This window comes from Pseudochaenichthys georgianus, chromosome 14, assembly GCF_902827115.2.
Source record: "Pseudochaenichthys georgianus chromosome 14, fPseGeo1.2, whole genome shotgun sequence".
Classification (NCBI taxonomy): domain Eukaryota; kingdom Metazoa; phylum Chordata; class Actinopteri; order Perciformes; family Channichthyidae; genus Pseudochaenichthys; species Pseudochaenichthys georgianus.
The window spans coordinates 31185580-31198626 of NC_047516.1; the positions used below are offsets into that span (position 1 = coordinate 31185580).

At 38.0% G+C, this 13047-nt stretch overlaps 1 protein-coding gene across 1 annotated transcript; it reads right to left on the bottom strand.

Annotated features, from left to right (window-relative positions):
- Positions 1-575: 575 nt before the first annotated feature.
- LOC117458907 (LIM/homeobox protein Lhx1-like) lies at positions 576-6157 on the bottom strand. The gene is made up of 5 exons (XM_034099643.2): positions 5587-6157; positions 4649-4869; positions 3849-4117; positions 2925-3081; positions 576-2052 (listed from the first exon to the last, which is right to left on the bottom strand). The coding sequence occupies exons 1-5, from the start codon at positions 5754-5756 to the stop codon at positions 1676-1678; spliced, it is 1194 nt and encodes a 397-aa protein (XP_033955534.1). The 5' UTR covers positions 5757-6157; the 3' UTR covers positions 576-1675.
- Positions 6158-13047: the final 6890 nt, after the last annotated feature.

Sequence of the window (13047 nt, forward strand, 5' to 3'; positions counted from 1 at the left end):
CTACTAAATTCAACAATTTCAAGTGGAGCGGTAATTAACACACTTTTTCATCATCAATTAGATTAATCTAGATACATAATTTAGTATAAAATATCATGTCACATTTTGGAAAATGTCCATCCCAGTTTCTCAAACACTAAGCTAAGATGTCGAGCTGTGTCAATCCAAACCTACACATATTCACTTTAATATGATAAACTGAATCTCCATATTTGAGTTGAATACAGCTTTTTATGCCATTGTCACTTTCAAAATAACTTAAACTGTTAATCGATTATCAAAATAACTGGTCAAACATATTGCCTAAAGAGATCTCCTATGACGCTGAACGCATGCAGTTAATGATGCATACATAAGAGTTAGGTAATTATAAGTAAGCAAGTAATTGTATACAGTGTATGCCACTGATTTAATCCAATTGAATGATCATGAAAAGTTGCAATACTGTCATAATTTTGGTCTGATTTGAAAAAGATCATGCCAAAAGAATAAGTGCACCTTCAAAACATCTATTTCATTTGACATTTAAAGAATCAAGAACAAGTGCCCCCCTCCCAAAATGATTAACGAATAAAAATGGTCAATATGTGTTTTATTATACAGTGAATGGTCGTAAACATCGGTCTCATGAACTTAATTGGCACAATCAAGTATGTCTCATAAAATAAACATTGCTGCTGCTGGCAGTGTATGAGACCATCAATGTGAATAATTTGACATTTTGATCCATTAAAACCTGTGTGAGTCGAGGCTGTTGGCTAACTGAGCTGCAAATGACTGTTTTTACTGCAAACACGCTCAGATAATCAAAAGAGGACGCTGCGTCTCACAACTGAAGGTGCATGATGTTGCTGTGCATTAATTTATTAACACGTTCTGTATTTTTTTCAATGAGGACATAGTACAAACTAGCACAGTGAGCGACCACATAACGGCTACAAAAGTTTGGTTTGTTTGCATTGAACTGTGTGTCCATCGGTTTTATACAATACTGATATTCAAAGTCCTGAATACTGGAGCTTTAAGTAAACAGTTACAGAAGTAGAATTATTCCATAACGTTGGACTAAAGTCAAATCATTTTCTGTTACATATAAAATGTTCAGATTTATAAAGATATCCTTTTGAAGGCAAATATGTGCTGGCGATGAAATAACTTAATACAAAGAAAAGGTAATGCATGATAAATAAACATGAAACAAACAATGTCTCCGTGATCCTGAGAGAGGTATTTGGTCGAATGTATTGAACATCACAATCATATTCTGCTATTAAAAGATACAATCTTGAAATACACAAGAACTCACGGGTGGAGCTGTTTGTCAGTACGTATAAGAAATGCTGCAATGTACCTTCACATTAACATTTTAAGGACAACTGTGTCAAATATGTGGCAGAAAAGGTTTTGTAAACATAAGAAAAACGACTTTCTGCAGCATATAAATCTGTTTGTTTATTGCTTGATCAATGAGGCCCAGCACTGTGAATGAACCAATGAGTCAAATTCACATTAAAACAATCTATCGATTGGCTAAACAATACTGACATACAAATATAGAGATTTATAAATAGTTAAATAGAGCTCGCAAGCAAGTAAATAAATAAATACACAGATAAATAAATAACATTTAAACGGAAAAAAGTGTCGATTTGCCTTCAAAGAATCTGAGTTCTGTTTACCAGACCGTGCCTTCGCTCATTTCTGAGGAGGGCTGTGACAGCTGGTTGGTGTACCCGTTGTCACTGAGGGACACAGAGGTGTAGGGCGTGCTGGGGCCACACATCTCACTGGAGATGCTGTGCATGGAGCCCGGCATGTTGGGCTCCGGGCTGGGTGAGTCCGCGGGATGATGGGATACCGTGTCAGAGAAACAGTGCACCTCTCCAGGACAGTGGTGCCCTGGGTGGTGGTGGTCCATCCCTCCTAATGGGGTGCCGGAGGGGATGGAGGAGGGCACGAAGCCCAAGTCTGCTGGAGTCTGAGCGTGGGACGGCGGGGGGCCCTGGTAGTACTCGTAATTCCCTCCTTGGCCGTAGTATTCCCCCGGATAATCTGAAAGTCATGTGAATATCGGGATTAGGGATGGAACACATCTGAATGTGAAGGATCACTGTAGAGGACAAAACAAACCTAAGGATGCACATTTCATTATTAATAATGGCACTATTTGACTTCCTTATTTCTTTTATTTCTAAGTATATTGATGTTGCACTGTTGGAGAACACTAGGATTTAAGATTTTCATTGCCAGCAACTAGATGTAACTAGTTTGTATATAATAGCGTAATAAAACCTTTGATTCTTGAATAATTAACATTCTAGTAAGAAGATTATCCATCCTACATCCCCAAAACATGCATCTAAAAATCCCTGCATGGCCATAGTATTTACCAGGATGTGAATATCTGGATTAGTGCATGTATCAATATTTAAAGGAGAAAATATAAAAACAATTGTAAAAAAATCATCAGAAACTATAGATGATAGAAAATGTAAACCTAAGGACATTTCATTATTTATTATTGCACTGTATACATTGGGAGAAATTAGAGATGTACGACTTTGACTTCACAGCATGTGTTTCATTTATTTACTGAAAACTCAACAAGAAATCAGTTGGAAACAGTTACTCTGAACATGCTATGTTTCAAAAGTAACACACTGACAATATCCAACTACTGTGTAGGGGAGAAGGTTAAACATCACAGAAATGCCAATAGGCTGATTGCTAGTGTTAAACCACAATGAAGTGAAATGTGTCCTCTATAGGCACTATTTTACCTCCTTATTTACTGTTGAAGGAGCCTAGGATTTAAGATGCTCAATGCCTACAACATGTACAATTTTGCATATGACAATGAAGCTTTTGAATGTTAAACACTTCAAATTCTAAAATAAATCTCATGCTGAAATCATGCAGCTTACCTCCATAATAAGAGAAGTGTCCAAGCTCCTCTGCTTCCAGCCTCTCTCCCAGCGCCCTCATCCTCCTCTGGCCGCGGAAGAACACGTGCCTCCGGCCGCCCAGGGAGCTCAGCTGCTTCATCCGCCTCTCCTTGGACCTCCGGTTTTGAAACCAAACCTTTTAGGACAAAACATTTGGTTAAACGAGCACTGTGTGGATGACTTAGAGAGAAGAGCAGACTTATCACAAAAAACAAGACATAGCCCTATATTTCGGATATTTGCCTCGTAGGGCCGAGGATGAATGAGAGCAACAATTCGTGCGTACAAATGTATTATTTCGATAAGTTAAAATCGAAATGATAAAAAAGTCATTGTATATCTCAACAATATTACCTTGCACTTCTTGTCACACAAATAGAAAAAATGCGGTTGAGGTTATTAATATGATGGAGTGGATAAATGTACATGCGAAAAAATAAATGCTGGGGATGAGCCTACTTTTAATGCATTTCGATCAAATGCATTAACAGAGGCGTCAGTCCACGAGGAAATTTCATCAAGGGAGCTTCTTAAAAATGTCCATTGACATGAGTGCTAAGTGAGTCCTGCTTTTAAGGGTTTTAGGAGCGCGTGGGGAGTAAAGATTATGGATCAAATTGGTTTGGAAACCATATCTTAAAACAAAACAAAAAAACAACAGAGCATCAAGGAATAATTCCCTAAGGGTGTCAACAAAAGCCTTTTTTGGTCCATAAATGCTTTTAGGGAGTTTTTTGTATTGTATTATAATCAACACTCCTGACTTTATTCTCAGCCGTGTTAGTCCTCAAGGCACAATGTATCCTTTTAATGCTGCAGTGCTGACTGACCGATAATAGTGTCCGATAATGGATGTACAGTGCAGAAAATACACTTCTTTATGTTCTCCCTTCTGCTTTTTACCTGGATGACTCTCATGGTGAGGTTGGTCTCGTGGGACAGCTGCTCCCGGATGTGTCTGGTGGGTTTCGGCGTGGCCGTGAAAGCCGCTTTCAGGATCTCCAGCTGCTTGGCTTTAATGGTGGTCCGAGGCCCGCGCCGCTTCCCGACGGCGCTCGTTTCGTCATTGTCGTTGTTGTCTTTATCCGACACATGTCCCGTCTCAGAGTCCTTCCCGTCGTCCTGCGGGTCCTGGGAGTCCGGAGACAGGCTCGGGTCGCTGCACGTGGTGACTGCCAGGAGGAAAAGAGAATGAGCTTTAGAAAAAATGGATCAGGAGAATTTAAATCATAGCAGCAAAACCCTCTAGAAAAGTATTCATTTAGCGGCAGAAATACGTTTTTAATATTAAGAAACCATGTCGCCAATATATGACAAAATACACCACTTATATTTGTACTTACAAATAGAGAAATAAATAAAGAATTGGAAATATGCTGATAATCATAATAATAAAAACAACAATTTTAATAGTGACACAAAACGTGTAAACAATGCTATTTTACAAATAATGACAATACAAATAATAATAATTATAATAATAATAATAATAATAATAGGCCTAATAAAAGCCTTATAACAGGAACTATAATAATATGAAAAATAGTGTTACTGCTACTACTCCTAATAATAATAGTAATAATAATAATAATAATACCTAATTGACCTTTTATTTATAACCAGATTCAGAAATATATATATATATATATAATCATAAAACATAATGAATGCCTATTTTCGAATGGCTTGGTTAATATAATCACCTGAAAGGAGGATGGTGTCTTTTCCATTGTTGTTCTGATAGTCCTCCTTACAAACAAACTTGAATTCGTCCAGGATGTACAGCTCCTCCCCGGTGGACAGCTGTTTGTGGCACATCACACAGGTGAAACAGTTCAGGTGAAACACTTTGCTCTTGGCCCTGCGGACTAGATCACTGGGTAAAATCCCCTGGGCGCACCCGTCACACTTGGTCCCGAATGTCCTGTTGGAAATGGAGGGAGAGAGAGAGAGAGAGAGAGAGTCAGGGCCAGGGGGCAGGTTCAGATCAGATGCAGGAGATGAGAACTTTTCCTTTGACACGTTGTTTGTATATATTTTACAACTAACAGCACATGAGTTATTAGATAGCCCAAATCAGGAACTGCTGTTTTCTGTACGTATATATTCAACTTTAGAAATGAATGACCAATATCTAATAATATAGACATTTGACATCTAAAGTCAAAGTGGATGAAAAACAATTAAATATGTTTGTAATATAATCTAGTCATGACTACAAGTTCATTATTGCACGTGCAATAAGGGTTAGCTCCGTTAGCATTGCAATGCTGCAGAGGGGGATATGTCCCAACACATCTATGAATAAACTTGTATTCAGATTTGTATATATTCAGATTTTGATTGTATATAATGCTATATTTATTCTTGAGGAAAACATACAAAAACACCACCAATACATACATGAATATATAAATAAACTACAACACAATCTTCTCACAGTAAAAACAAAGACAGTCTATTTTCTGTCAGAATATGGTCCAGTATTTTTTAATACAGGCCCCTTCAACAATTTAAGCATTATTTTCATTCCCTAGACTGTCAAATACATGTATTTATTAGTATGGGCTCATAGAAACTATATTTGACAACATGTAGTTTTCCTGTTTTTTCCAAATCCACACACAATTCCATTGCTTACCTAAAGAAGTCGTTCTTACAATACAGTTTCCCTTCTCGTGAAAAACACTTCTCTGTCAAAGCGCATTTGCATTCGCAGCACTGGACACATTTGATGTGCCACGGTCTGTCCAAAACTTTGAGTAAGAACCTATCAAGAATAGGCTTTTCACAGCTGGAACACTGAACCATTGTCCGGAGTTATTCCAGCTCAGTGTGTGGGATATATACTCTCTTCTTTCTCCAACGTCCCTCGACTTGCTTAGGTTTGATGATCCCAGAAATCCAATGTATCCAAAATAAATCGGAATATGAATTACATCACCATCCACGAGATTAAATGCAGCTCTTCTGTTCCAACAATCCACATGTAGCGAGCGGCTCCAAACGACAGGTTAAAGGTGGAAAAAACAGCATTTCAGAAACAAAATGATAGACTGGAGATCATCGCGGGCCCGTCAAGATCATCCGAAGTGTGCGAATTTACGGGGAGGAAAGCAGCCTATACCCAGTGTGCGATATATCCTGAGTGGTGTCTAAAGTAGAGAGAAATAACAATTAAATGCTATCAGTGCGCTAAGCCTTGTCATTTGTGTCCCATTTCCCTGTGATGAGCTCTCAGTCGGAGAGAAAGCCGTAATGAGCGCACCTCTTAAAGCTCAGCCTATTGCCTATTAAGAGAGCCGTGACGTCACCGGCAGGAGAAACCTATGAGCGGCGCTCTCAATTCACTCCACCACATGCACTAAGTATTAGGTAAAAAAATACATCAACATATGCCGTTATAATATGTTTTATATAGAAAGAAAAATATAAAGAAATAAAGAAAATAAGTTGAAATAAAAGAATTACAAAATGCGAAAACCGTGAATGCAGATATATTTTTGAATGAAATAAAAATACATCAGTCAGATGTGCAATATGTAAAACCGTGTAGAGAGCAAACATTTTAAATGTTATATATATTTGTATAATATAATACAATCAATTAGTTGTGTTGAAAAGGTGAACACTGAGCATACAGGACTAACATTTTAAACCTTTAAAATATATATGTATACAAATCTGTTGAATGCAAAAATGGCGGAAACATGTTGGAAAACATGTTAAGCCTTAAAAAAAAATAGAATATAATAAAACATGTGTTAATTTGAAAAGGGTGTTTAAAGAGTAGAATTGTAATAACAACAACTTAAAATAATGAAATTCACGTTTTGAGCGGAGTTTAGTTCAAAAATCATTACACATTAAAAAGGGGTCAAGTGAAGTTCATTCAAATATGTGTTATTGACGATGACACTGAGGAGCTAAATAAATAATATTAATTTAAAAAAGGACATATTTACCCTCCATACTCTCAGAATCATTCTTTTTCTTTTTTCCCAGACAGTTTTTGCCTCTCAATAACATGCTGAGGGTCATAGATGATATCAGGAATACATTATTCCCTGGTTATGTGTGGGAGAATAAGACTGCATCAGAGGCACAAGGAATGATCAGCAGGCCTGCCCCGCAGTTTGGGGAGCGGACAGAGGAACAACCCGAACAAAAGCGTTTCTCACGGATTAAAGCTGTGCCCCAGCACTAGTCTTCATCCCGTTTGAAAGGACACGGATCACTAATGGTTATAATCTGTGGCGATAGGCTGTCCCTTCCTGATGTTATCGCAGCGTGTTGGCGCGCTGGGGAGGGAGATAGCGCGCGTCCCCATGCAGGCTCCAGCTCTGTTAGTCCCTGATATCTCACCACAACCCGGCACCATCAAATTCAACGCGAAGAAGGAGTTTGTACAATCTTTCTTCAGGCTAATAAATTCATGAGACCACCACAAACACCATAGATATTTGTGTTATTGCTCCTACACTCTAAAAGAGTAGCCTATAGTCTACAACATATTCCTAGAATAAAGAAAATGTGCAGTGTAAATACTTACACACTGACATTCCTCTGCCAGATAATGTCTATGTGTTTGGTGCTGTTGGAACTGTGGATATAGCTCCAGCAATTTGTCACAGTAAATAAAAAAAATATTGAAGGAGGATGAAGTTGTTGTTGTTTTTTTATTCATTAAAACCTCCTGTCTATACAAACATTTGCCTGTCACTTATGTCAACATGAAACAATTATAATTTTCTTATATCCTGAAATAGTTTTTCATTCAGAACAATGCATTGTCAGTTGGAGAACATTGCACAACTGAGCTTTATTCATAACATTAATAATAATACATGTAGATTGTAAGCATAAGAGAAAACACTGGGACAAATTATGTGCTCTTTTTTTCCCATCGCTACTCTCATTCAACAAACATCCTTATTTTATTCACACCCAACACTGTTACATTAATCTCTTTATGTAAACCGCAAACAATGGAGGTGTCTTAATCCCTAGATTTCCAAACAACAATGTCTCAAGTAACAATGTATGTCCTGACATTTCCAATCTTAATATATCCTACATGCAATTGTATTGGAAAACTTTCAGATAAATGGATAACAGGCACCAGTTTTATACTTTACAAATTCGGATCAAATCTGAAACCTGATTGGTCTTTTCATTGTCCCCCACTGTTACATAAGGCAGAGGGGAAAGTAATTATCTCCGCAGTATCCTAAGTGTGAGTCCTGTGGATAAGTGTCTCCTCCTGGATTTGTGTTTCCCCATCAGAGGTGTTGATTAGAAGCCTGTAGCCCAGTGAGCTGGCCCCCTGCACCCCCCAACACACCAGAGGTCTCTGTGCAGCTCTGGAATCTGGCAGGGTGCATGCTGTTTGTTTTGGAGTGAAAAAAGCATGTCATTAGTGTTTGTTAATTGCAGCTAATTGGCCCTAACGAGATGAACAGGCCACCCACTGGGACCGTTCATACAAATAATTTGCAGAAAACAAAATTAATTACTAGATGCTAATTAAAGTCAATTAAAGCTGATTAGGTAGTGGTGGAATGGGGAAGTTAAAGATGGGCGGAAAATACCTGGCAACGCACAATGTGACATGACAAATACATCTGGCAGCAGAGCTCCCCACTGTGAAACAGGATGGCCTTTCCCCATTCAGTCCCTTTGTGCTGATAGGCTTAATCTCACCTCGGGAAAGTGATAGCATAACAACTGCCTAATAGGATGAGGATTGCATTTGGCAAAAGTTCAATCAACAAGACTCATTGGCAGCCTCATCTCCTTGCTCCTTCTATATCACTTTCAAATTAAAGATGCAATTGGCTCTCAGTTTAATAGACTTTAATGATCTTCTCGACTGTTTGGTATACGGCCGTTTGAGTTGTGATATTAAAAAAACGGAATATTATAAACTCAGTCTGATTGAGCATCTCAGGTGTGTGTTGAGAAATACATTTAATAAAAGGCTCTTACAGATACCTTTCAGCATCTGGGGCCTCGTTTATAACGCCATGCGATTCACGTGAAAGTTGCTTACGTAGTAGAAATCCAAAAAATAGGTACAGAAATGTTCCGACATTTTCCGATTCACAAAACAGTGCGTACCGGCGAGGAAAGTGCGTACGGCACTTCCTACGACGGTTTCCCTTTATAAATCACAATCGACGCGAAATGCGGTGCAGCTTTTACGGGCTTCACGTAACGCCCATATATGCCTATAAATAGTCAAAGAAACGCCCATTCATTCATTTTGACTGACTGCATGAAGAAGATCGCAGGAAATGATGACAGAACAGTTAAAAAAGACATCTCACACCGTGTCAGATTTTGGTTATTTTGGGGAGGTCGAGATAAATGATATTGTTTGGTGGATGCAGTTTGAACCAGCATGGAGGTCGGATCGTCACCAAAATGAATAAATAAGTGGTCTGAAAAAGGTTAATGACAAAATAAATACACATAGCCTTCCTCAGGCAGTGTGATTGTACCGGGGACAGGAGACCCCCCCTTGATGAGAAACTGTAAGAAATGATCGGGGAATCCCTCCGGAGTGGAGTCATGACGACTGGATCTGAATTATTTGTTTGTATTTGGTGGTTTGTGTCCCAGCTGTCGATCAGCTGTGCGCAGTGTCTCCACTGCAGCCTGTGCGTCACACACAACATATTCGAGGTGGTTTTAAATAACATATCCGTATTTACTTATTTCTCCAAGTTATGTTTTTGTGTGCACTGAGGAGTCTCAAACAGGCGTTTGTTTAATCATTTTAAGATTGTCTTTAATCAATTTGTGAAAATGGATTCATTATGATAAATGAGAGCTAACATTTTATTTATGGTACTATTTCCACACATTTCTCTCCATTCTTCCTTCTGCCAACGCGGTGTCGCAGTCTCTGGTCTCTCCCGTTTTTGTGCTTAGTGTGTACGCATGGGTTTGAGTTTGCGTGGAGGACCGCACATTTTCCCGTCAAGTTAGTATTTTATAAATCGCAAACATTGCGTAGAAACTGGCGTACGCCATTTTTTTAACGTATCCCTTTATAAATGAGGCCCCTCGAATCTGACCGATTTACTACTTTCATCAATCATAACTTTTTTGTTTTACATTCGATTGCATTAAGGCTTTATGATATCCTTCACAAGTAGACATTTGAACTTATGAAATTGCTGATCACCACTTTCATTGAATTTTGGATGGTTTAGTCAACTTTGTAACCCATGGTGTTCCCGGTCTTACATGCATTTCCTGGAGACTTATCATAACCTTAACCATAACCAACACATGCCTAACCCTAACCCTAACCCTAACCCTAACCCTAACCCTAACCCTAACCCTAACCCTAACCCTAAACCTAACCAAGTCTTCGCCCCAAAATTAATGATTCCCCTCCAATTTCTCCCCATAAGGGAGGCGAGTTCCCATACGTGACTGTGTAAACAGATTTAGGTCCCCACAAGTAATGCTAGGTCACACACACACACACACACACACACACACACACACACACACACACACACACACACACACACACACACACACACACACACACACACACACACACACACACACACACACACACACACACACACACACACACACACACACACACACACACACACACACACACACACACACACACACACACACACACACACACAGAACAATTTGACACATTTCCCGCTCTTATGTGCCCATCCCCCCACATGGATCACACCTGGCACACACAATACATGTTCAGTGTCTGTTTTTTGTATATTTACTGCAGTTTTTCATGTGTACCAGTAGTCTGATACAATATTTACAGTTTGAAAGGGTGTTAAATGAAATTTGGTGATGATTAATGATTTTTGTGTTAATGTAATATCAGTTAAAACATCTTATTTTTTGAAATGTAATATAGTTGCAGATTTTTATGTTAATCTGATACCAAGTTTTCGATTATATCCTAAATTGAACTGGAGTACTTTTTACTGTAAACGTATACTTCACCTGTTTGGTAGATGCTCATAATGTGAACATGTGTAGTGACATGATGAAACATTGTTTTGCTGCTAGGATCAAAAGAAACTCAGAAAGTCCAAAATAATAACAACTTCCATTCAGAAATATATGTATTGGTTTTCTAGGTTAATCCAATGACCCACCTTTAATCTACTGAGAAGTGTTTAGTGTAACCTGGTTAATACACCAGAAGCCCTTCAGTATAAGACTCATAACATGTTATAATCTTCATGATCTGGGCTGGTGTGTGTGTTACTGCACCAGTGTCAGTGTCTGGCATATAGAAATGCAATGGGGGAATACAGAGGTACTGTCATACCAACCCAGTCTCACAAAAAAAACGTGTAATAGCTACTTTGATCCACAGGCAAAAGGTAGTAGTTTCCAAAAAACTGTGATACGTTTTTTTCCCCTCTTCATTCCTAATGGCCAGTGCCCACTCAAGTAATAGTCAAATGTTCCGGCTTAAATACAAAAAAACATGGCAGACACTATTTCTGTGGAAAATGGGACATTTCAGGATAGTTTCGCCATTAAAGTGCTTCTTTTTTTTTTATTACATTTTTAGCAAGAAATGTAAATTTTACTTTCAGAATCTCCGTTCAGTGGTTGCGTAGGATCTAGACATTAATACAGTGTTGCTCCAGAAATTGTGAGATGGCAACGTTTTTTCCCATATTAATTTCCAATGGCCAGTGTTCATGTCACATGATCGTCAACTTTCACGGGGTGAAAACAATTCATAGAGTATTGTTTTAAGACAGCAATGTTTCGAAAAATGTTTAAGAAGACATTTTGTGTGGAACTCCCTATCCAGAGCATGAAATCATTTATACGGTAGGCATCAGGAGTGCTAACAATACCACAACTGAGAAATTAGAGTACTTTTTTGTATTGGTGGCCTTATTAAAAAAACAAGCCATTCAGTGGCATCCGTGAATATCTGAGTATCTCTACACATGGCTTGATAACTACCTCTACAAAGGTGCACCAATTTCCTTCATTGTTTTTCTCACAAGCCAATCAGAGCAGACTGATCAGAGCAGACTGATTTTCCTGGAGGGGCTCTTATAGAGGCAGGCGCTAAAACAGAGTGTTTGAGAAAGAGATTGGATACAAGTATTCTTTTTACTTTAAAGCATGTAACTATGTTCATGTAGAAACCCTAAATAAAAGTAGGAACCTAAAATTAGCACCATATGTCTCCTTTAATAACTGGTTTCAAGCTGTTCAACACATGGAGACAGTTTAAAGGTAACACATGTAGACTCTGCAATAAAGCTAGCCCTCCCACACACAACCACACATTATGAAAGCAGGAAAAGCCATCAATGCAGGGCTGACAGCCACACAGAGTGCTGGGTAATCCATATAGACCACCTTTACATTGACCTGCCAAACTATATCAGGAATTAGCAATCTCATTCACAAACACACATCTCCATCAGTCCAGCATCAACAAATGATGGTTTTTCACTGGTATCGCTATAGCACTGGCTTATCAATAGTGCCACAGAGGGAATGGGGATACCGTCCACTTAGTATATCCCATACCCACCAGAGAGAGTAGTCTTTATTAAGTTAATGTAAAATAATAATAATAATTGTATTATCTAATACAAAATACCTTCAAAAGCATATTTATTTGATAGGGACATACATTTAATAAAGTGCATCCAATGCATTGTATATACAGGTTTCAAAGGTATAGACATAATAGAAGACAGCATAGAACAATATTAAAAACCTATTTGTATATTTCATTTATTAATCTGGTTGAAACCAAATATGGGAACGGGAAGCGGACTTGAATCTAAGTCAAAATCTATTGAGAATTATTATTATTTTATTTTTTTTACTATTTTATTTGTTGTACTTGTTGAAAAAAAAGGAAAAAAAAGAAAATATATATATATTATTGTTGTATGTTTTTGTTTCTGACATGTTCAATAAATTGACACAAAAAAAATCTAGATAAATCTAAGGAAGCTGGTCAAATAAATAACAAAATAAATAAAAATACATTTTAACACAGCCTAGAAACTTAAACTTAACAGACACACAACCGTTACAAACAGAAATT

Bases quoted from the DNA above. Each gene is read 5' to 3' on its own strand.
- LOC117458907 (XM_034099643.2), bottom strand. From the start codon at position 5,756: ATGGTTCAGTGTTCCAGCTGTGAAAAGCCTATTCTTGATAGGTTCTTA. The intron at 3,082-3,848 runs GTAAAAAGCAGA...TTGTCCTAAAAG, and splicing joins TCACCATGAGAGTCATCCAG to GTTTGGTTTCAAAACCGGAG. The intron at 2,053-2,924 runs GTAAGCTGCATG...CATGACTTTCAG, and splicing joins ACACTTCTCTTATTATGGAG to ATTATCCGGGGGAATACTAC.